The following is a 24,719-nucleotide window of genomic DNA, read 5'->3' as shown; positions in this document are numbered from 1 at the left end:
AGTCTTGTATATCCATTGCTTGGACTTTTATGAGTTAAATTCCACAGTTGATCAAATTAAATATTGACTTATTAATACTTGGGGAGATTGCGTTAGACCCTGAGAAGATGTTGGTTCGCAAATCCGATGTATCGCTTAACATTCTGATCTTGTCTCGTATCGAAGGAGATCTTTATAAAGGAAATGAAAAACATGGAGCGGAAATAGTGCAATATGGGGCTGACTCTCAAAGGCAATAAATTAGTGATGAAATGGACATTAAATTTATGAAACACACCCAATTTGACAGCAATCTGGCAGATATTAACAAGAACATTGGCCAATAACCAAATGGACCAATTACTTTACATGAGACTTCTAACCCACTTCCAGAGCAGCAGGATAACAACAGTAAGAAGAAAAAGAAAACAGCATATACACATGTGATTTAACTCTTGACTTTTCAGCACCATCTAGTGCACATTTTGTCATTGGTCCTAGAGTTTGAAGAGTTTCATGAGCAGCAACCACCACCCTGTTGTGTTTGCTGTTCTTGTTTCTGTTTCAAGATATTTCTCTTCCCTACGGTTGATCCTTCTTCCAGGAGACTAGGCACCTCCATTATCTGAATACAGTAGTCTCGTTAGAAAATCAATGGAAAAGTTAATCCGGAGGAGATGTGAGTTGAGTAAATTAATCAGTTTTAAAGTCAACCAGATCAGAACTGTTGGATTGCTACGTTTCTCAAGCTTGAAAGTGAAGGATGATAAGTCATCCAAGAAAAGAAACATCGGACTCTAATGTTTCTTAATCTTGAGAGTCGGTTAGTCATGTTCTTAGTACCTGTCTATTGTCTAATATCTGTAGTATTTTGCAGTGCAAAACAAGATGCATCTTCAAAATATATTACACTGATCTACTCACTTATATTATGAATGAAAGCAAGTCACTTTCCCTTGTGCGTACAACAGGTATAATATCAATGTAAACTACGAATGGAAACACGAGAGATTTACCAATACAGCATACAGTAGATGTGCTTGGATACCTTCCACTTAAGACAACCATCAGGATATTATGCTATGAAGGTTTTCAATCAAAAAGGTCAACTGGATGCATCTAAAAAGTAACGGTACATTAACAGCCAGCATCATATGCAGAGTAACAAGTTCGGCTGGTTTGTCCCCCCTTTTACCAATTAAAAAAACAACCAGCCGACCATGTTACTTTGCATATGATGCTACTTTGGCAAACATGATGTGAATCCTACAGAAAAGTCATGAATGTATCATTTACCTTTAAGGCAAGCTCTTCAAAGCAGTTTTGCACATTTTCTCGAGTTTTAGCACTACATTCAAGAAATAGACTTCCAAGTTCCTTTGCTAAGGCAATGCCTTCTTCCCTGCTCACAGCTCTCTCAGATTCCTGATAAGCCAATAGTAAAAGTAAGAATAAAAGTTGGTTTACAGACTTATTTACCTTTTCTCAAGACAAAAATAAAATGGCGCACAGACTTCATGCGGAATTTATTCAAGCACCAATGAATAGACTGCGACATTAATGTAATGCTAAAGATAAACAAAGATAGTCCCACCGAAAGCAATAAGATGTAACCAGGAAAGCCTAATGAACAATAGGAAAAGGTTATGTGGATAATAAGAAAAAAGTACAATAAAAGTAAGATAGATAGTACATTGCCCGAGGCATATATTCTCAAACAGTTATCCAAACACATCCTCTAATTCTGTAATCCATTCTGCATGTGTACATTCACACTTTGCTTTATTAAACATTTGCTTCAACTTCGTAAAAGAGAGCAGAATGAAAACCCCCTAATCATAGTTTTCATGACTTCCTATTATAAACATTATGCAATTTCCCAGATTCCACAAGAAGATAGAGTATATCACATTTGATGAAGTGATATCAACATCTTAATTTACTTATTTTCTCCACGAGATAATGTCTCCTAGCATTCAAGAAGCAAAATGAATCCACTCCAACACAAATATTGGTAAAAGTTAGAAAGAAAGAGAGATGCAAGCAGATTCACAAAAACAAAGAACATACTCTGTCAACTTTATTTCCAACCAGCATCTTTACACAATCTTGATTATTACTATACAGCTCCACCTCTTTTGCCCACACATCAGACAGGTTTGTGAAGGTCTCTCTTCTTGTTACATCATAGACTGTAAACAAATTTAATGAGCAACTGTAAACATAATAGTTAGAAATGCATTTAAGAATTAAGAGAACACAAAACATCTAAAAGGAGTGTAGAAATATGTCAACAAAGAAAGCACAGATAAATGCTTCTTATGAAAATAATAGAAAAACTACTTTTCTTGTCAAATAACCGAAAACTACATGGACAACTTTTTGAATTTGAACATTTGCTAACAGTCATCCCACAAACTGTATTCAACTAATGGAGATTGGAGAGCTGTTAAAGGTAGACATATAGATTGTACGAACTACATGGACACCTTTATAGATTGCTATTACAAATGACTCTTAATTATGCATTGTTCTGTCATGGTTGGAAAAATGCAGAATGACATTAAACTACAATGAAGCTGAGTGATGTAATAACAAAAATCTAACTCTACCAAACTCATAGATGCATTATCAACAATGGATGTATCCTCTCTTGCAAGATCTGAAAATGCATCAATTCACTTATCACTTACCAAGAATGATCCCCTGAGCCCCTCTGTAGTAGGAGCTTGTCAGTGTCCTGAACCTCTCCTGTCCAGCTGTAGGAAGCATAATATGTACCATTACAACTTTCCATTGGATCTAACTAAAACCAAATACTTTATGAAGTTTTTCGGCAAAGATACTGAGACAAACTGATTAATTGTTGGAGTATAACAACAGTAAAAGCTATACTTATGATAAAACGGATTTCAGCAGTTTTTTTTTTTTCTTTTGATCGGTAAAACTGATTTCAGTAGTTCCGCCGGAATGTCAATTCTTAATCTCCAAGAAAAGCCTTAGACACTTCTCTGCATAGTGATTCAATGTTATGCAATATTAACATATAAAACCTGTTGTATTAGGTATAGAGGAAAGTTTAATGGTTGTTATGTTACAATAAGGGAATCGATTATTGTCTCCTCATATTTCATGGTCGTGGACAATCCTCACCTAGTGAACTAGGATTTGAATTTAGTTATGCACATGGTTTATTTTTCTTAACACGGTCTAAGAGCCATCTTTATTATTGTGTTTTCCGATGTTGGCCCCCATGTTATGTTATACATGCTCTAGATACTCTGGCATGCGGGGAGGGTGTTAGGGTGTCACATGTTGGATCAGGGAATGAGTTACAGTCTCCTAAAATACTCTTGGATGGTTTTTACCTCATGAGCTTGTTTTTGGGGTTGAGTTAAGTCACATATCCATTTTTCCTTAACAAGCCATGCATCTTAAATGCAGGTGAAAATCAAATTGGCACATCTTTAGTTAAACCAACCAATCGTCATGTAGATTAAGTTGTGTTTTTTTCTCAGGTAGATTAGAGGTTTCAATAGATTAAGTTGTGTTTAAGCACATAAATCCACCATTGCACAAAGAGATTTAAGTGATGCTGTGTTAATTTGATACCACTGTTCACATACTTCACCGCGCGAAGCAAATATTATTTACAGAAGCAGATATTGTTCTCCTAACCAGACTTGATTTAATCATGTGTCATCTATGTATCATAAAATGCCTTATTTCCAGTGTTAAGGAATATCGACTTAAATGGTCATAACATCTTAGAACTTCAAAAGCTAGGATATTAGGCATTCCTAAATTATGGAGTTCGAAAGTTTTAGTGCAACTTTCATCTGAACCTATAGATTATGCATTTTCACATACAGTAAAACGAAATTTCAGAGTCTAGACACTTATTTTGGTTCTGACCTGTGTCCCAAATGGTAAGCTTCAGTCTTTTCCCACTAACAGTGAGCGTCTTAATCTTAAAATCGACACCTAGTCATCAGAAAAAGCAAGAGCAAGTTAGAGGAAATTGTATCAGAGAGATCAACCATCATATGAGAACTTACTTGAAAACTTCAAAAGATGTTTAAATAATTACTAGATCAGCTATTGTTAATAAGGAAAGAAATTGAACACTCTAAAAACAATTACAACAACAACAACAACAACATACCCAGTGAAATCCCACAGTGTGGGGTCTGGGGAGGGTAAAGTGTACGCAGACCATACCCCTATCTCGGAAGATAGGGAGGCTGTTTCCGAAAGACCCTCGGCTCAAAAGAAATCACAACGAGAAAGGTTAGATAAGCACAAGCAGTTCAAAGCAGAATGCAAATGAAACTAAAGAAAGCGAATAAGTCAAAATAAAGCAGTCTGAAAAAAGGGAGCAGTAGCTACCACAGATAAATAAGATACTCGAAGTACAAGAAATCACATATAGTAGCAAGAAACAAAGGGCAATAGACTATAGATCGAAACAACGACTACCTACTAGCCTTCTACCCTAATCTGAGTCCTCCAAAACCTCCTATCTAAGGTCATGTCCTCGGTAAGCTGAACCTGCGCCATGTCCTGTCTCAGCACTTCTCCCCAATACTTTTTCGGCCTACCCCGACCTCTTCTGAAACCATCCATAGCTAACCTCTCACACCTCCGCACTGGGGCATCTGTGCCTCTCCTCCTCACATGCCCAAACCATCTCAGCCTCGCTTCCCTCATCTTGTCCTCCACTGATGCTACTCCAACCTTATCCCGGATATCTTCATTCCTAATCCTATCTCGCCTGGTGTGCCCACACATCCATCGCAACATTCTCATTTCCGCAACTTTCATCTTTTGGACGTGAGAGCTCTAAAAACAATTGATCGTTAATAAGGGAAATCAGCTCAACTCAACATAATGTGTAAAAACGGGTTTAAAACTAATTGGACAATATGTTAAAGGACAGCCTCGTGATTGGTAAAAGCAATCCTAAAAATCTGTCTTCTTCTTTTTGTTTTCACTCGTTTCTTCTGTCATATAGTAGTACCCTAAAAATAAAGTCCATTATTATTCAGACAATAGTGCATCTCAGATTTTTTTTTTATTTTTTTTTTTTAACATATTATAAGATTTTCAGATAAATTTATTATCAGGTTACATAAAGACCTTGTTCTATTTCTTACTAGATATGACACAATTATTTTCAAGTTTTTGTAAATAATATGTGTAAGACAAGTTTAAAGCCAGAGCTAGGATCTAAATAATGATCATTTCTAGTTCAAGTACAAATTCAAAATAACTGCTAAGAATCCAACAAAATCCCCTCAACATTAAGAAACAAAAATGATAGCAAACCTACAATTGCAACTGATTAACAATAATTTCAATCATAAAAACCGATTTGAATAATAACCTGTAACAACAGCAGTAAATAGTGATTTATCTGAAAATTAACAAAATAATTTGCATTAACCATACAAATCAAAGGATCAAACAAAAATTACTCAACATAATCCCTCCGTCCCAATTTATGTGATAACTTTTCACTTTTAGATTCAAACTATATAATTTAAACGTTAAAATATTGAGTTGATCTAATCCAATTTAGCTTTAAGATTAATCAAATTGACTCTAAGTATCACATAAATTAGGACAGAGAGCAATGAAGAAGAGAGTACATATATACCAATGGTAGGGGCAAGATCGTCAACAAGATTAGAAATGAAACTAACGAGCAAACTACTTTTGCCAACTCCAGAATCTCCAATTAATAAGATCTTAAACGACAGATCATAACTGCTGCTGTTACTCTGCCCTGTCGATAAAGCCATCCCTAAAACTCTCTCTAAAAAGCGTGATACAAATGTGCTTATGGCATAATGCACTACTTTCTCTCTCTATATATATAGAGAAAGAGAAAACGGGTATATAGCTGAAAAGTGAGAAGTGAGAACAACGTTTTTGCGGTTATTCTTTACTTTGTCTTCCTTGACAAGTGACTTCCTAGCTGCTACTCAACACAATTGCACCATTTGTACCTTTCGAATTTTTATTTTTTTAAGTTTCATAAATAAATTACCAATACTATGATATGTATTTGTGATCTAAAATAAGTCATATGTATTTGTGTAGCTGTAGATTATTTTATTGAGAATAAAAGAGAAATTTTAACTTAAATTATGTTTAAATATAGAAATGTATTATTCCTTTTTAAACAGACTAAAGAGGAAAATGCATTACATAACTTAGGAGAGATGGAGTACTTAAAAGTTAAACTAATAATGAGAAGTTTAAAATTAAATTATTTTTTCTAAATAAAAAAAGTATGATATGTTTTCCTTGGAACAATCTAACGAAAAAGTGTGTTGTATAAATTGTCGGAGGAGATTATATTAAACTGATTTAAGAGAATAAAATCATTTAATTGTAGCAAGAGAGTGAAAAAGTGAGTTTTTTGCTCTTTTTAATCCTCTAGCTACGGAACAAGTGAACTCTAACATTTGTGAAAATTCGGTTTTCGCTCTTTTTTATCCCCTAGCTACTGCATGAGTGAACTCTAACATTTGATTTTGACGATGAATTTTTTCGAAAATCTAATTGAAAAATCGACTCAATTTCTCATGGAATCTTGAATAAGGTAAGCATTAAGCTTTTGCTTTAGAAACGAACAATTGAAATTCCCAATAAACCCTATTTAAGATTCTAACGTGGTACCTGAGTAAAATCGTTCAGGCATAATTTTCTAAAAATCGTTGACTAAAAGGTAAGAATTGAAATTTAAATAACGTAAAAAAAAATAGAATTCAAATTAAATATGATTCGCTCATAGAAGTGAAGATTATGGAAATTTCTATTTTAATTGTGTTCAATTTACATATTAAGTAAATATTATTTTCTATCTTTGCATGTGTCTAATGGAATTAATTTACTATAATTAATTAATGTTTGCGTAAATATAGCTAAACATTTTCTGTTACGCGGAAAGGCAGCGCAACCGTCACCTGAGAATTATAGTGGCATTTAAAGTAATTAACATGAAAATAAAGGGTGAAGAGTTATACAAATTGGGCTCCAGACTTTGAGTTGTAACTTTTGGTGGTGGGTCAACATCTAAGTGGGCCTTTTGTTTGGTACATGTTATTGGGTTTGGGCCCAAAATTGTTTGATTGTGAGGGTTTTTTTTCTAGACACTACTACTTTTTTGGTTGTTTGTTTAAGATTCTTTTTCGGGATATATGCGCAAATAACCGGTCGAATTCACTGTTTACTTTTTCTAATTGGTAGTATTTTGGACCCAAAATTTTTTGATTGTGAGGACTTTTTATAGGCACTACAACTTTTTGGTTGTTTGTTTAAGATTCTTTTTCGGGACCTTTACATGAATAATCGGTTGAATTCACTGTTTACTTTTCCTAATTAGTATTATTTGATTGTGAGGGCTTATTTCCGATCACTACTACTTTTTAGTTGTTTGTTTAAGATTTTTTTCGGGACCTTTATGCAAATAACCGGTCGAATTCACTGTTTACTTTTCGGTATTACGTTGGACCCAAAATTGTTTGATAGTGGGAGCTTTTCCAAGGCAGTACTACTTTTTGGTTGTTTGTTTAAGATTCTTTTTTGGAATCTTTACGCAAATAACCGATCGAATTCCTGTTTACTTTTCCTAATTGGTATTATTTTGGACCCAAAAATTGTTTGATTGTGAGGACTTTTTCTATGCACTACAACTTTTTGGTTGTTTGTTTATGATTTGTTTTTGGGATCTTTACGTAAATAAACAGTCGGATTCACTATTTATTTTTCTTATTCAATATTATATATTACTCACAGTTTAAATACCGATTAAGAAATGAAATACCGATTAAAAAAATAACCGATTACAGATTTTCTTAATTTGATCGCTATTTTTAATTTAAGCGGTTGATAGTGGGTGTCTTTTTCAATTTTTGAAGAGAAATGATGACATTAGTGGAGCATAATAAAAGCATCTACTTTTAGTATTGTTAGGCACAAATTTTGGAATTAACTCTTTAGAATTTATTCCAATATAGAATTAGATAAAGTGTGTTTCTAGGACTACTCTATTTGGTGTGACATATCACTTTGATTAAGATTGGAGTTTGTTATTTCACATCCTTAAGGTGGGCTATGCTAAACTTGTCTTATGGGAGATCTAACACATATAGGTAACACATGTAGGTATTGACCAAATTAAGGAGAATCGGCAAAATTTTACAAGTAGCTACTTTTAAATTTCTATAGTTAAAGGAATGGTAGTTGTATTGAAGTCTCAAAATTCACAAAGGAAACTCCAGAATAATTTTGTAGAATTTGAAACTCGACGTCATTAATTATGTCCAAAGATAGTGTCAAAAACTAATCAGTACACATTATTTTTATAGAGGAATCAGTTTCACTTTACAAAGATCAACGAACAATACTTAAACTTCTAACGTAACCCCAGCCCTCATACATTCCGTTTATAATTATTTTCTTTCTACTGTGGTACTTCATTGTTCTTCAATCAAAATGAAAAAATGACTCAAAGTTCATTCATTTCAAGTATGATCTTCAATGGTTTAAATTGTATACATTGAAAATATATCATATTTGTTACTATCATTTTTATTAGACTACTATGTAATATTTATTATTTATAATTACCGTATAAATGATATGCTTGTTGGCTAACCGTCAAACTAAATAAATAAAAAAAAAAAAAAAAAAGAGAGAAGAAGTTAGGCCAAGTGTAGTCCAAAATCCTAGTTACAAATTTTAAGCATATGAAGAAAAAAAGAAAAAAAAAAAGAAAAAGACAATGTAGGCCAAAGAGAATTCAAGCATGTGGGGAACAGAATTATTCAGATGTTTCTGGCATTAATATCTCTAAGGTGGTATAATTTTTAAAGTCAAACTAGAATATTAAATTAAAACCCACTATATGAATATACATCATCAGATACACTGAAGATTTATTATTCTCTCGGTTTAAAATATTCCAACTGTTCTTATTTATTAAGCATTCAACAAACAAATTCCGGTTCTCCGTCTGGTGTTTAATATCTGCTTTGAGGTTTGATTAATTCAAGTCTGCGTCGTAAAATTTCTGTTTAGAAGGTAAATCGCTTTCTACCAAGAGCGATCAAAACAACGGTTAGCGCAGAAAACCGCAAGACATGGAAAGAAAAAAAAAGATATTTACTTATATTTAATGACGTACCCATGTTCTCTTGCAAGTGATTAGAATTTATTTGTACAACTCTACTTGTAGTGTTTACCCCGAATTTAGGTAATCAATTGAATTTATAACTGAGGTATAGGATATGTGGATGAACTTTAATCTATTTTAGATTTATGGGGAATAATTATAGATTTGTGTGTTATAGCATGTGTATGTGAACATATGCGTTAGTGATTCCAATCAAGAAACAAATGTTTATGATTAAGCCAACTATATTGGAAGAATAAGCATAAAATGCCACTGATCCGGACCAAAGGAGAGAGAGCTTCAATATATAATTTCTATTACAATGTTCTTGATCTTGAAAAAGTTAACCCATAAAAGTAGGGAAATGCCTCCTATTTATAGTTTTGCCTTATGAGCCTATACAACGTAAAACCTTTTTCAGAATAAAGTAAACCCTAAAAGGATAAGGTTGGGTTGTACGATCTGACACCCGTACGGTCGTCGATACAATGTGACAGAACGATGTTAACGCATGGCAATTTTATAACTGATTAACCGGACTAACGTCCATGATCAACTCGGTCATGCTGAAACCGGACCAACGGCCACGATTAACTCGATCATGCTGAAACCGGACCAACGGCCACGATCAACTCGGTCATACTGAAACCGGACTGGCTGTGATGCGGAGTTTGGTCCAGTGATACCTAGGGCTGGGCATAAAACACCGAAAACCGAATTACCGAACCGAACCGAGGGCTTCGGTATTTCGGTTTTCGGTAATAAAATTAAAAAGTTCGGTATTCGGTAATTATAAGTTCTGTAATTCCGTATTTCCCGAATACCGAAATAGTTATTAAATAGTACTACTAATGAGGAGGCAATTTTTGCTACAGAGTGGAAAGGCGAGTGTTGGAGACTCTATCTATCGCCACATGTATTTAGCAGCAGAGAAATTTTCCCCTGAACATTTGCTTGACAGTCTAAACATAAGCTCTGAACATGAAGCACTGGAGCTTGCTGACAAAGTTGAAGCTTCAATGTACACATGGAAACATAAATCATGCATGCCTCACGCGAAATCATCATGGGTCCATCTTGTCTCTGATGATCGGACTGACAAGAATAATGTTTTAGCCGAACGAGCAGAAAGTTTGTTGTTTAGTTTGAAGCAAAGGTATCCCGAACTTTCACAAACAACATTGGACACAAGCAGGATTCATTTCAATAGGGTAAAGTTTCATACAAACTTACGTACTTGATCCAACAATGTAATTGTTAGACCTTACAATTGAACATTATTCTTGAATAGATAATTGAACAAATGAGATAATGATTCTTGCAGGATGTTGGTAAGGCAATCTTGGAAAGCTATTCTAGAGTACTGGAAAGTTTGGCATTCAACGTCGTTGCTTGGATTGAAGATGTTCTTTTCGTAGATAAGACCATGAAACAACTACTGATGACAGAACGGCGGGCACATGGGATTTCTCATAATGGAAAAAGAGGCTGGAAGGCTTGGCTAACTAAGTCCTTTAACTTCAAAATTTATCCCCATTGAATCACTTTCGTGTGTCTTTGTTAATTGTGGTTTCATCAAGCCTGTAATCTAAAATGTATGTATATGAAGGCTTCAACCTAATCAATTTCTTGTTTGACACCTTAAGCAGTGAAGTTCCTGTGATGTAATACAGTGGACTTCGACTTCAATATGGTATTACCGAATACCGTACCGAACCGAAGCTTGATTTACCGATTACCGAATTACCGATCCCGAACTTCAAAAATACCATACCGAACACCCACCCCTAGTGATACCGGACCAAACAAATTCGCTCCACTTTTCTCAGGTCAACCGCAGTTGGTGCAATATCACCAGTTCTAAGGGAAGACTCGGTGATCATGCCTGTCTCTTCTTATCTCCGGTCCCCGATCTCACCGATCTTGCTGATATCCGATTTTTACCATATACATGTAGTTGTATGTCTGTAATTGGATGTGAGGACGCTGATATTTAAAAGCCTTAATTCTTCTCCCAAATTATTTTCAAGTGAAATGAATTTGTTTTGGATGACACCTCCTATAAAAGGGTGTCTGTACCTTTTTCTTTTCAAAAGTTCTATAAAAATAAAATATTTGTAAAACTTAACAACAACAAAAATAACAACCTAACAAAAAGATATTCTGATTTCCTATTTATGCGAGCTAAAATGTATTCAAGGGCTGAAATCTCTTTTGGCAAACAGAGAGGCCAAATTTTATAAGAACTTTTTAAAAACAAAACTCTAAAATTTGTCCCAAAATGGACCCAGCAAATCTCTGTTTCTTAATAATAAAGTTAAATGTGTGCATCATGCCAAGTCCTTTTTTTTTTTTTTTTGGGTTTTAAAAGAGCATAGATCAAATCAAAAAAGAATATCATATCTTATACAAAAACTATGACAAGTGCATCTGTAAAGCGTGCATCAATTCATGATTATCTTGAGACAAGTTCAGAGATTAACAAAAATAAAAGTTCAAAGTTCTTTTTATTTTATTTCTTTCTTTTCCATCAAAAAAGAAAAAGAGTGAAAAAAGGGAAAGTGGAGGGGTCTAGCTTGTGATCGACAAAGGATCAAATTATTTAGCAGTCATGAAAGCGATTTAGTGTTAATTTGTAATTTGATAAAAATGTAAAAATATCTTTATATATACCTTTTTAGAGCATTTTAGCTTGGATTTTAATTACCTTAATGAGTCTTAAGTAGGATTTTTTTTTCTCTTAAGGGTGTTTTTGGTACGAACATTTTTTTTTTTTGAACAATGTTTTCCTAGAAAATATTTTCGCGAAAAATAAGTTGTTGGTTGTTTATTTTCTGGTATTTAATAAGTAAGAAATATGATATTGTCCCAAGAGCATTTATATGTAATCTAGGAAATATTTTGTGTTGGTCTTTAATTTTTGCTCTTCAAATGGGCTAGTCTTTATTCTTGGGAAAACAACACTAATTACCCATTGGACTGAAACTAATTATCCGCTTGTGCCCGCTCAAATTATTTTTGTTTCTGCCCAGCCCAGTCCAAAGTATTTACCCGACGTACTCGCTCGTCCAAAACCCTTCCTCTGTGATACCATCGCAATGTATTTATATATTATAATGGTATCACGGAGGACTAAGAGAAGGACCGAAGCAGTCCTCCGTGATACCATCTCAATATATTTATATACCACGATGGTACCATAGAAGACTGAGGAGTGTCTCATTGAAGACTGAAGCAATCCTCCATGATAGCATCATAATATATGTATATAAGATGACGGTATCATAGATAGATGTGTCAAAATGGAACCCAACCGTAAAGGGCCAAAGAATTAAATAGGCTAGGACGGGCTGACCCTGTTGCACCCTATTTTTACCAAAGGCTAAACAAAGTACAACTTATGGAGCTCTGAAATAATTAATTATGTACAGAGTCGCCACCTAGCATTTAAGGTATACTAGGGTACCTATGAATTATTAATATATGCAGCTTAACCTGATCTACGAAAATAAGTGAGATTCTAGGTAAGGGTTCAAATTATTCCGAAGGGAAGGTGTTAGGCATCCTTCAGAATCCACAAATGTGGTTCCCGACTGGACCAATTTAACTATACGAGGGATGTGTAAAAGGCTTGATTATTATTTACAAAAATTAATAGAATTTAGACTAAGAATAACTAACATGAATGCTTATGTAGTAAAAGGTACATATGTATAAAAATACGTATTACATGATAATTTAGTGCGCAATTACAGTGACTAAAAAATTTTAGCTTTAAATGAATATATTATAAAGGTATTTACTTAACAATGAACGATTTGATTTTGAATGAAACAAAACAGATTTAAACATATGTGATATAAACAATTATTTAAAAAGGTTATCTACAACTTAAGAGCTTGAGTATGTGAAAAGGGGTAAGGAATAGACATGAAATTATTCTGCACGCAAGGTGTGTTAACTAATTTAACTAGCTAAGTATGTACACCTAATCAATTAATTATGAGAGTACATTTTAAAACCTAAATATTGAGGCAAATCACCCTATTTATTTACTTAAGTGTGCTAAGCTACTAAATTAAAACTCTAGCGAAACATGATAACTATAAGAATATTAACTACAAAAATAATAACTGTCTAATATTAATTTGTCTAAAACACATAAAATTTATATCACCTAAGCGGATCATAAATAAATACCACTAACCTACACCCTAAAAAAGTAAAGTTTCACTATATTTTATGCTTGCATAATTTAAGAATGCAAAAAAAATATAAACAAAAAAATTAAGAGGCTATTTGAACTTCTTTTGAGTGCCATTTTTCAAAAAAATAACTTCGGATACCTGCATGAGACTTAATAAAAAATATTAGTAAGAGAATAAATAATTATCGGATAAATTAAAAAATCAGGAATAAACTTAAAATAAAAATCCGTCTTTGTACATGGAAGGCCTTGGAAATCGACGGAAATTTCTTCATCGGCCAAGGGTTAACATTCTCCGAATCAGTATCATAAATCTTGTTTTATATAGTAAATATAGCGACTGCTGACCCGTTGTGCCCATCAAATAATCCAAAAACAGATTAAGTGGCAACTCCATCACCCAAAACCCGCTGGCATTCAATCTTAACAAGCGTAAATTCTTCACCCTTTTTTTTTGCTCTGACTAGCTTGGCCATGTAAAAGCTCAGGTCTTTCAATCTTCTCACTAGCCAATTCACGTTTCAACAACACAGACAATGGGACTGTTTGATGTTCACCCTTGGACAACATAGTTCAGTCCCTTTCCAAATCAGATAAAGATTATGTCTTTATTAATATATAAAGCAAAAATGTAACTTCCCGAAATTACTCCTTCATTGGCTGTCAACACACTCAGTCAACGCAAATCCAAAGGTGACAAGGTGAAAATGAAAATGAGAAAAGCAAAATATATTGAAAGGTCTTGGATTTGGGTCATTGAGAAATGTGAATCCCTAAAGTTTCATTATTATGTGTACCCAATACTGTTTTAATTTACCTTGGGTACAAAGAAAAAGAGTTGTCAATGTTAAAGCCTTTAAACGTCATAAAAAATGGAGTTTTTGGGCTTATTTTTGTTCCTTTTTTTACTCTCTGCTTTGTTTTCTTTCTCTGAGTTCTGAAAACAAAGACACTCTATTAGATAAAGAAGGAAGAAGATGAAGGAATAAAGGTGTTTTTTGTTGTATAGATTTGAAGAAAATGGTGGTTTATTTTGGTGGCTGGTTGCGTGTGGGTTGTGTTGGTGGAGTTCACCGGATCTCGGAGCTCTGGCGTGGATGGGCTGGTGGTTGTGTTGGATAGAGAAGAAAAGGGAGTGGGGCAGCGGCGTTGTGGTGGTTGTCCGGTGGTTCTCGACTGCTCCAACGTCGGGCAGTGGGGGTAGTGGCGGCGTTAATGGGGAGAGGGAGATCAAGTGGGGCTGTGCGGTGATGGTGGTAGTTTGGTAAAGGTGGGCGGAGCGTCGCCGGAGCTCGTGGAGGCGGCGGCGGCTGTTGGGAGTGGGGAGAGGGAGAAAAAATGTTTAGGGTTTTTAGAAGAGAGGGAAAAAAAATCTGAGTTCAAGTGTTGTGTGTGTGTCCAATAATTAAATTAAGTCCACCCTTTTCTTATAATGCAAAATGGTCCCTATTTTGTCCAAAGAATAGAAGATTGCACCATTTTGTCTCCTCAATGCTTATCTTAATCCCTTTTTAAAAAAATGATGAAATCTTGACTTGATCCGATTTTACTCTGCGTTAAAAAAAATAATTACTCCGATTTTCTCTGCACTGTCAGACTGTACTAAAATATAGTTAACTAATGCATGTATAAATAATAACGCAAGTATAAAATATAAACATTAATGTCTATGATATGAAAGTGTATTGCTATAAAATTAAGAAACAATTATTAATTGCACAAAAATGGTAGTATTACGCTGTACATGTGCAAAATAATGATTCTTGAAAAATGACAATAAATTGAGAAAATTCCTAAAATAAGGATAATCATCAATAAATTGTTGAAAAAATGTAAAAATGTATTTCGTGCTCTTTAACGAATCAGGGCCCCCCAAAACGTTAATTTTAAGCACGTCGAGACAAAATTAGGTGTCAACAACTTGTCCCTCTTCGACCGGAGACGATGAAAGAGTTTTCGGACGAAGACGTTGACATTTAGCCTATTTTGGCTCGACAAAGAATTGCTAAAAGGATATGTACGGAGAAAGAGGCCAGACGTTGGTAGAGCTTTGACAATACTCTCAGTCCGTCGGCAAGGTTGCGATAAAAAAAAATGATAAAAAGGGAAGGATTGTATACTTGCTGGGGAAAGAATGATTCTCGTCCCGATGTGACCGAACTCTGCATAGAGCTTCCTACATATCTCGTCAATCACGAGAATCAGGTCAATGTAGTTCGAAAGGTGATAACTAATGGATGGTGTGGCAAATTTTGATCGTCCAATCAAAATTTTGCCCCAGTGTTGTTAGAATGGTCCTAGCAAGTGTAGGATGAAGAACGGTCGTGCTATGTAACGCCTTTGCTTCGGCGAAGCATGCAGGTTCAGTGCAATGCGGCTGCAAGCATACGCAGGGGCATTTGAAAACAATAAAGAAATGCAGGTGCGGTGCAATGCGGCTGCGAGCATACACAGGGGCATTAAGAAAACAATAATATAACAAGGCAGATGCGGTGCGATGTCTTATGCAGAAATTTTCAAAAGGGCGGTGCGCGGCCCGTGCAACATATGAAAGGCAGTGCTCAGCCTTATGCAGAAATTACAAAGGGCGGTGCATGGCCCATGTAACATATGAAAGCGATGCGAAGGGCGGTGCGCAGCCCGTGCATCGTATGAAAGGCGGTGCTCAGCCTTATGCAGAAATTACAAAGGGCGGTGCATGGCCCATGTAATATATGAAAGCGATGCAAATGGCGGTGCGCAACCCATGCATCATATGAAAGGCGGTGCACAGCCTTATGCAGAAATTACAAAGGGCGGTGCATGACCCATGTAATATATGAAAGCGATGCAAAGGGCGATGCGCAGCCCATGCATCATATGAAAGGCGGTGCATAGCCTTATGCAGAAATTACAAAGGGCGGTGCATGACCCATGTAATATATGAAAGCGATGCAAAGGGCGGTGCGCAGCCCATGCATCATATGAAAGGCGGTGCACAGCCTTATGCAGAAATTTAAATGGGCGGTGCGCAGCCCATGCAACATGAAAGGCGGTGCTCAGCCTTATGCAGAAATTACAAAGGGCGGTGCATGGCCCATGTAACATATAAAAGCGACGCAAAGGGCGGTGCGCAGCCCATGCATCAATGAAAGGCGGTGCTCAACCTTATGCAGAAATTACAAAGGGCGGTGCATGGCCCATGTAATATATGAAAGAGACGCAAAGGGCGGTGCGCAGCCCATGCATCAATGAAAGACGGTGCTCAGCCTTATGCAGAAATTACAAAGGGCGGTGCATGGCCCATGTAACATATAAAAGCGACGCAAAGGGCGGTGCGCAGCCCATGCATCAATGAAAGGCGGTGCTCAGCCTTATGCAGAAATTACAAAGGGCGGTGCATGGCCCATGTAATATATGAAAGAGACGCAAAGGGCGGTGCGCAGCCCATGCATCAATGAAAGACGGTGCTCAGCCTTATGCAGAAATTACAAAGGGCGGTGCATGGCCCATGTAACATATGAAAGGCGGTGAGCAACCTTATGCAGAAATTTAAATAGGCGGTGCGCAGCCCATACAACATGAAAGGCGGTGCTCAGCCTTATGCAGAAATTACAAAGGGCGGTGCATGGCCCATGTAATATATGAAAGCGATGCAAAGGGCGGTGCGCAGCTCATGCATCATATGAAAGGCGGTGCACAGCCTTATGCAGAAATTTAAAAGGGCGGTGCATGGCCCAGGCAGTAATAAAAGGCGGTGAGCAATGCAGGTGCAATGCAATGCGGCTACGAGCATACGCAGAGGCATTTGAAAATAATAAAGCAATGCTGGTGTGGAGGGTAACGCCTTTGCTTCGGCACAAATGAAGGGCAGAAGGTAAGGTCCTTGGGCCATGAAATGGTGCCTTTAGGTGATAAGAATGATGCCTTTAGACTATGACGCCTTCGATGTCCTGTTGTGGGGCTGGACGAGCCAATGCAGTGTCCTACTGTGGGGCCGGATGAGCCCGTGCCTCTTCTCTCAAAATGTGCCATTGGTGGAATTTTTGAGGGCCCCCTCAAAAATTCTGTCCCAGTTTAAACAAACAAAAATTCGCATACTTCCAGCGGAAAGTGATGTGCACTTGCTTTTTTTTTTTTTTTTTTTTTTTAAGCTACTAAAAAATGTTCTCCCAATTTCATGCTTCAGCGGAGAAATACGAGGATCTTTCATGGTAAGACCAGATGTCGATACCTCGTAGAGTTAGTAACAACACAACAACATTGAACTATATTTACTGTGCAACGATAAAAAACAAAATTAAGAAGAAAAAAAAAAAAAAAAATAACAAAATCACGAAAGCAAAATCCAGCAATTTTTTTTTTTAATAATAACAATGATTGATATAACATGCCCGACTTCAGTTGGTACCAACAATTAGTATTGTGCATAAGAATTCACCATTATTTATCGTCCAACAAACCAAGATCGACTTATTGGTAATTCCTATAGCTTCAAGTGGTACCTCAGACATACCTAAAGATCGACAAGATTGGTTCATTTTGCTTCAAACAAGGATTATGAACTATACCTATCCTCATGTTTCAAGTGCCCTCACCAGAAAGAAAGTTCCTTTTCACACATATTCAGTATTTTTGAACTTTGAGACATCTAGAGAAGTACACTCAAACTCAGAAAGATGTTCAATGCTTGCAATTGTAATACCATAAGCTTGGCCGTCATGTAAGTATCCACTAATGAGAGAAACCTTAGCATAGAATCACGTAGGGCTTGTTATGGTGTTGTAACGTAGGCTTGGGAAAAAGGTAGGATATTATTTGGGTAAGGATTGACTAATTCTTCCCTAAGCGTTGCACTATGTCTGTGCTCAGTATTTGTGTGCTCTGACACTTTGTTTTATTGTCCTTTTCTTTTGTACTTGTGCGACCTCTTTTGCAAGTTAAAGCCCTTTTTTCGTTTTTTTTTTTTTTTTTTTTTTTTTTTTTTTTAGGGTTGCATGCCCGAGACTCTGTGGGAATTAAGAGAATTGACCTGGGTTGTATGCCTGAGTGTGAAAATAAAAAGAAATAACGGGTTGTATGTTTGAGATCCCGAATGACAGAGTTTTTTTTTTTTTTTTTTTTTTTTTGTGTGGGCTCCTTCTTGCTTTGGAGGTCGTTCTTAGCCTTTGTTTTTCTGGGACGGTCGAATCCCTTTTTTTTTTTTTTTTTTTTTTTTAAGCTTCAGCTCAAATCTCTATCCGCAGTTGCACGTTTTTTAGTACGCTTAGGGAGGTTGGGCCAAGAGAGAGATAGTGCATGTAAGCACTCAGAAATGATATAGGCTTATGATGTGGTGGTAAAAGAAAAGGCTTTAGGCTCAAAGGGGGAATGCTAGGGATGTCATTGGTAGGCTAGAAAGGCTCAAACGGGTCAAAGAAAGCCTACGATCCTTTTCTATGCTGAGTGTTACTCATAATTTCGCCTCAACAGACATTCAAGCCAAGTTCTAGATCACAATGCAATGCAATTGAACGCTATCTAAAGCTCACCACACAATGCACATGAAACAATGAGGTTGGTTTTGTTCTTGTCTTACAAGCATGCAAGAGAATTTTTCGAGTGTCACTTAAAGTGTGAATGAGAGGTACCAAAAGAATCTATAGTTTACCACGAAGTCAGTCCTCTCCATCATATTGATTGTTACTTGTTTCTTTCCTATGCACATTCCTAACTGTGTTGGTACCAACCAAGTCAAAGATATGAATCTAAAAAATATTTTTGTATTTTTTGAATAAGGGTACCGAACCCAAAAAGGGTTGCCTACGTATCTCATCTTTGATGAGAATCAGGTGCGCGTAGTTCGTTCAGATAGGATAGAAAGAAAAAAAAAATGTGATTTTTAAAAATAAAGAATTTTTTTTTTTTTTTTTTTAATAATGAATAATGAATAATGAATACCGAACCCAAAAGGGCTGCCTACGTATCTCATCTTTGATGAGAATCAGGTGCGCGTAGTTCGTGCAAATAGGATAGAAAGAAATAAAATATTTTTTTGTGATTTTTTTGAATAATGAATTTTTTGTGATTTTTTGAATAATGAATTTTTTTGTGATTTTTTGAATAATGAATTTTTTTGTGATTTTTTGAATAATGAATACCGAACCCAAAAGGGCTGCCTACGTATCTCATCAAAGAAGAGAATCAGGTGTGCGTAGTTCTTGCAGATAGGATAGAAAGAAAAAAAAATGTGATTTTAAAAATAAAGGTTTTTTTTTTGTGATTTTTTTTAATAATGAATAATGAATAATGAATAATGAATACCGAACCCAAAAGGGCTGCCTACGTATCTCATCAAAGAAGAGAATCAGGTGTGCGTAGTTCTTGCAAATAGGGTAGAAAGAAATAAAATATTTTTGTGATTTTTTTTTTTTTCAAAATAAAGGTTTTTTTTTTATGAATAATGAATAATGAATACCGAACCCAAAAGGGCTGCCTACGTATCTCATCTTTGATGAGAATCAGGTGTGCGTAGTTCTTGCAAATAGGGTAGAAAGAAATAAAATATTTTTGTGATTTTTTTTTTTCAAAATAAAGGTTTTTTTTTTTTATGAATAATGAATAATGAATACCGAACCCAAAAGGGCTGCCTACGTATCTCATCTTTGATGAGAATCAGGTGCGCGTAGTTCGTGCAAATAGGGTATAAAATGCATGATTGAAGAAAAAACATTTTACAAAATGCAGGGTTCAACACAAGTCAACTAAAAATAGTTAGATAAAGTGCTAAGGTAGTACAAAGCAAATAACACTATTTATTTAAAAACAAAACATGTAACAAATAAAGAGTATGCGAAAAATGAAAAGAATGTTCGAAATAAAGGATAAAATTCAATCTAGCTAAAAACAACTGCAAAATGAAATGTACAGTAACCTAGGAATTCTAAGAGTTGGTTTTCCTATGACACAAGGCTCCACCAAGCGGACAACTTGGGAGTGGAAAGTCCGTGGCCGTCGACTGCACCGCCGATCGACTAAATCCACAAGATCGATCCAACTAAAAGGGTAATTTAGTAGTGCACGGCCGCGAACCGCGAAACCGCTTTAAGTGTGTGAATTTGTGTGAATTTTCCAGGAGTGAAGGAAATATGAACGGAATGCCATTTTATATAAACCGATAACACGTATGAATATTAATATAAACCACAAAAAGATAGCAATTAAAGAGAAACAGTAAAAGCAAGATACATAATTTACAATAAAATAAAAAAATGAGTATGGTAAATAAAACTTGTTAGTAAAAAAAAAGGCAATAATACAATGTATGAAATTAAAAGCAGATATGTAAAAAAACAAATAAGGGAACAAGGGGAAGGATATACATGACGAATAAATACAGGCACGTAAAATAAACAAAAACTCAAATAAAGATAGACATACCTCGAATAACAAATTGAGTCCATATGGTTAGAACCTAAGTGTCCCCAGCAGAGTCGCCATGTTGTTGCACCCTATTTTTACCAAAGGCTAAACAAAGTACAACTTATGGAGCTCTGAAATAATTAATTATGTACAGAGTCGCCACCTAGCATTTAAGGTATACTAGGGTACCTATGAATTATTAATATATGCAGCTTAACCTGATCTACGAAAATAAGTGAGATTCTAGGTAAGGGTTCAAATTATTCCGAAGGGAAGGTGTTAGGCATCCTTCAGAATCCACAAATGTGGTTCCCGACTGGACCAATTTAACTATACGAGGGATGTGTAAAAGGCTTGATTATTATTTACAAAAATTAATAGAATTTAGACTAAGAATAACTAACATGAATGCTTATGTAGTAAAAGGTACATATGTATAAAAATACGTATTACATGATAATTTAGTGCGCAATTACAGTGACTAAAAAATTTTAGCTTTAAATGAATATATTATAAAGGTATTTACTTAACAATGAACGATTTGATTTTGAATGAAACAAAACAGATTTAAACATATGTGATATAAACAATTATTTAAAAAGGTTATCTACAACTTAAGAGCTTGAGTATGTGAAAAGGGGTAAGGAATGGACATGAAATTATTCTGCACGCAAGGTGTGTTAACTAATTTAACTAGCTAAGTATGTACACCTAATCAATTAATTATGAGAGTACATTTTAAAACCTAAATATTGAGGCAAATCACCCTATTTATTTACTTAAGTGTGCTAAGCTACTAAATTAAAACTCTAGCGAAACATGATAACTATAAGAATATTAACTACAAAAATAATAACTGTCTAATATTAATTTGTCTAAAACACATAAAATTTATATCACCTAAGCGGATCATAAATAAATACCACTAACCTACACCCTAAAAAAGTAAAGTTTCACTATATTTTATGCTTGCATAATTTAAGAATGCAAAAAAAATATAAACAAAAAAATTAAGAGGCTATTTGAACTTCTTTTGAGTGCCATTTTTCAAAAAAATAACTTCGGATACCTGCATGAGACTTAATAAAAAATATTAGTAAGAGAATAAATAATTATCGGATAAATTAAAAAATCAGGAATAAACTTAAAATAAAAATCCGTCTTTGTACATGGAAGGCCTTGGAAATCGACGGAAATTTCTTCATCGGCCAAGGGTTAACATTCTCCGAATCAGTATCATAAATCTTGTTTTATATAGTAAATATAGCGACTGCTGACCCGTTGTGCCCATCAAATAATCCAAAAACAGATTAAGTGGCAACTCCATCACCCAAAACCCGCTGGCATTCAATCTTAACAAGCGTAAATTCTTCACCCTTTTTTTTTGCTCTGACTAGCTTGGCCATGTAAAAGCTCAGGTCTTTCAATCTTCTCACTAGCCAATTCACGTTTCAACAACACAGACAATGGGACTGTTTGATGTTCACCCTTGGACAACATAGTTCAGTCCCTTTCCAAATCAGATAAAGATTATGTCTTTATTAATATATAAAGCAAAAATGTAACTTCCCGAAATTACTCCTTCATTGGCTGTCAACACACTCAGTCAACGCAAATCCAAAGGTGACAAGGTGAAAATGAAAATGAGAAAAGCAAAATATATTGAAAGGTCTTGGATTTGGGTCATTGAGAAATGTGAATCCCTAAAGTTTCATTATTATGTGTACCCAATACTGTTTTAATTTACCTTGGGTACAAAGAAAAAGAGTTGTCAATGTTAAAGCCTTTAAACGTCATAAAAAATGGAGTTTTTGGGCTTATTTTTGTTCCTTTTTTTACTCTCTGCTTTGTTTTCTTTCTCTGAGTTCTGAAAACAAAGACACTCTATTAGATAAAGAAGGAAGAAGATGAAGGAATAAAGGTGTTTTTTGTTGTATAGATTTGAAGAAAATGGTGGTTTATTTTGGTGGCTGGTTGCGTGTGGGTTGTGTTGGTGGAGTTCACCGGATCTCGGAGCTCTGGCGTGGATGGGCTGGTGGTTGTGTTGGATAGAGAAGAAAAGGGAGTGGGGCAGCGGCGTTGTGGTGGTTGTCCGGTGGTTCTCGACTGCTCCAACGTCGGGCAGTGGGGGTAGTGGCGGCGTTAATGGGGAGAGGGAGATCAAGTGGGGCTGTGCGGTGATGGTGGTAGTTTGGTAAAGGTGGGCGGAGCGTCGCCGGAGCTCGTGGAGGCGGCGGCGGCTGTTGGGAGTGGGGAGAGGGAGAAAAAATGTTTAGGGTTTTTAGAAGAGAGGGAAAAAAAATCTGAGTTCAAGTGTTGTGTGTGTGTCCAATAATTAAATTAAGTCCACCCTTTTCTTATAATGCAAAATGGTCCCTATTTTGTCCAAAGAATAGAAGATTGCACCATTTTGTCTCCTCAATGCTTATCTTAATCCCTTTTTAAAAAAATGATGAAATCTTGACTTGATCCGATTTTACTCTGCGTTAAAAAAAATAATTACTCCGATTTTCTCTGCACTGTCAGACTGTACTAAAATATAGTTAACTAATGCATGTATAAATAATAACGCAAGTATAAAATATAAACATTAATGTCTATGATATGAAAGTGTATTGCTATAAAATTAAGAAACAATTATTAATTGCACAAAAATGGTAGTATTACGCTGTACATGTGCAAAATAATGATTCTTGAAAAATGACAATAAATTGAGAAAATTCCTAAAATAAGGATAATCATCAATAAATTGTTGAAAAAATGTAAAAATGTATTTCGTGCTCTTTAACGAATCAGGGCCCCCCAAAACGTTAATTTTAAGCACGTCGAGACAAAATTAGGTGTCAACAGACCCTTTTAATTGAAGGGCCTGCAAAATGGCAGCCCAGCCTTAAGCTGTCCGCGGGCTAGGACGAGCCAGCCCTTTAAGTTTTTTCGTCTTCCGAAATAACATTTTCTAAGTGATTTTTGGTATAATTTGAACATGAAACTTTTATAATATGAAATAGAATCTTCTACCACCCATTCTTGCGCAAATCCATATCACAGAAGAAAAAATTCAAGAGAACAAATATAAATTATTACTTTTAATCACTAATTCAGATCACTTTCAAAAGAAATTAAACATAATATAAATTTTAAGACTAAAAAGTACTATTCCAGTTTCTAATTATTACTTAGTAGTAAGTACATTCTTTTTTTTCATTACTTTGTATCGTTTTGTTTAATTTACTTTACAGTCTTTTCAGTATTTCTAGTCAGTCAAGTATGCCGGGGGCCTTGTCCCGGTAAACAGTCAGACTTTATTATTCTTAGAGACTCAATAAATTAGTCAGTCAAATGTCTAGCAGGCTTTTGTGTTAGCCTTGTCGGTTGCTTATTCAGACTTTCGAGCTTATTCAGTATTTCCGCATTTATGATATTTCAGACAAACTCTTAGTAGATCATCATGTGTTAGTATTATTTCCACATTTAGTATGTTTTGATAATGTTAGTTTTGGATAATTTATAATCTACTTCCTACACTTCTTCTATTTGTCATTTTGGTCTTTCAAATTGGGGAAACTGACAAATATGATCCCTTATGTTTGGGTATTTTAACTCACTCTCTGAAATGTACTTCTGAATAGTTTTGGTCCTATAATTTGTTAAAATTGAGCATTTTCAGACCGATCAAATATTTTAACAAAAGCTATCGGTTAGATTTGAGGGAAAAAGTTAAAAAGTAAGTTTAATAAAAGTTTCAACAAAGACTCATCAAATTCTAAAAAACACAACACAAAAAACGGTACTAGACACTAAGTAGGCGTTTGGCCATGAAAATCAAATCTTTTTTCACTTTATTTGGTATTTTGGAGTTGGAGTTGAAGATCGAGTTGTGTTTGGTTATGATTTTTGCAGAGAATATTTGATTGTTTGAATGTATTGAAAGTGAAAAAAGTGGGAGAAAAAAAAAAGTAAAAACCAAGT

The 24,719-nt window shown here is 35.2% G+C and overlaps 1 protein-coding gene across 2 annotated transcripts; it reads right to left on the bottom strand.

The window, feature by feature from the left end:
- Positions 1 to 240: 240 nt before the first annotated feature.
- On the bottom strand, positions 241 to 5,948 carry LOC132629976 (ras-related protein RABC2a-like). Of its 2 annotated transcripts, XM_060345441.1 has the most exons (7): positions 5,639 to 5,948; positions 5,366 to 5,395; positions 3,895 to 3,963; positions 2,673 to 2,738; positions 2,050 to 2,171; positions 1,276 to 1,404; positions 241 to 604 (listed from the first exon to the last, which is right to left on the bottom strand). In XM_060345441.1, the coding sequence occupies exons 1-7, from the start codon at positions 5,781 to 5,783 to the stop codon at positions 494 to 496; spliced, it is 672 nt and encodes a 223-aa protein (XP_060201424.1). In that variant the 5' UTR covers positions 5,784 to 5,948; the 3' UTR covers positions 241 to 493. The 2 variants fall into 2 exon arrangements, with proteins under 2 accessions (XP_060201424.1, XP_060201425.1); XM_060345442.1 differs by lacking the exon at positions 5,366 to 5,395 and having other exon boundaries at positions 5,639 to 5,942.
- Between the last annotated feature and the right edge of the window lie 18,771 nt (positions 5,949 to 24,719).

This window comes from Lycium barbarum, chromosome 3 (assembly GCF_019175385.1).
Source record: "Lycium barbarum isolate Lr01 chromosome 3, ASM1917538v2, whole genome shotgun sequence".
NCBI classification, from domain to species: domain Eukaryota; kingdom Viridiplantae; phylum Streptophyta; class Magnoliopsida; order Solanales; family Solanaceae; genus Lycium; species Lycium barbarum.
Note: the sequence above shows the minus strand (reverse complement) of the source record. Positions and strands in the feature narration are given on the sequence as shown.

What these genes read in the sequence shown, in the direction of transcription:
- LOC132629976 (XM_060345441.1), bottom strand. Translation starts at nt 5,783, where the DNA reads ATGGCTTTATCGACAGGGCAGAGTAACAGCAGCAGTTATGATCTGTCG. An exon ending in ATTTACTGCTGTTGTTACAG is followed by an intron (nt 3,964 to 5,365) that starts GTTATTATTCAA and finishes TCTGATGACTAG; the next exon opens with GTGTCGATTTTAAGATTAAG. An exon ending in TTGGAAATAAAGTTGACAGA is followed by an intron (nt 1,405 to 2,049) that starts GTATGTTCTTTG and finishes TTGGCTTATCAG; the next exon opens with GAATCTGAGAGAGCTGTGAG.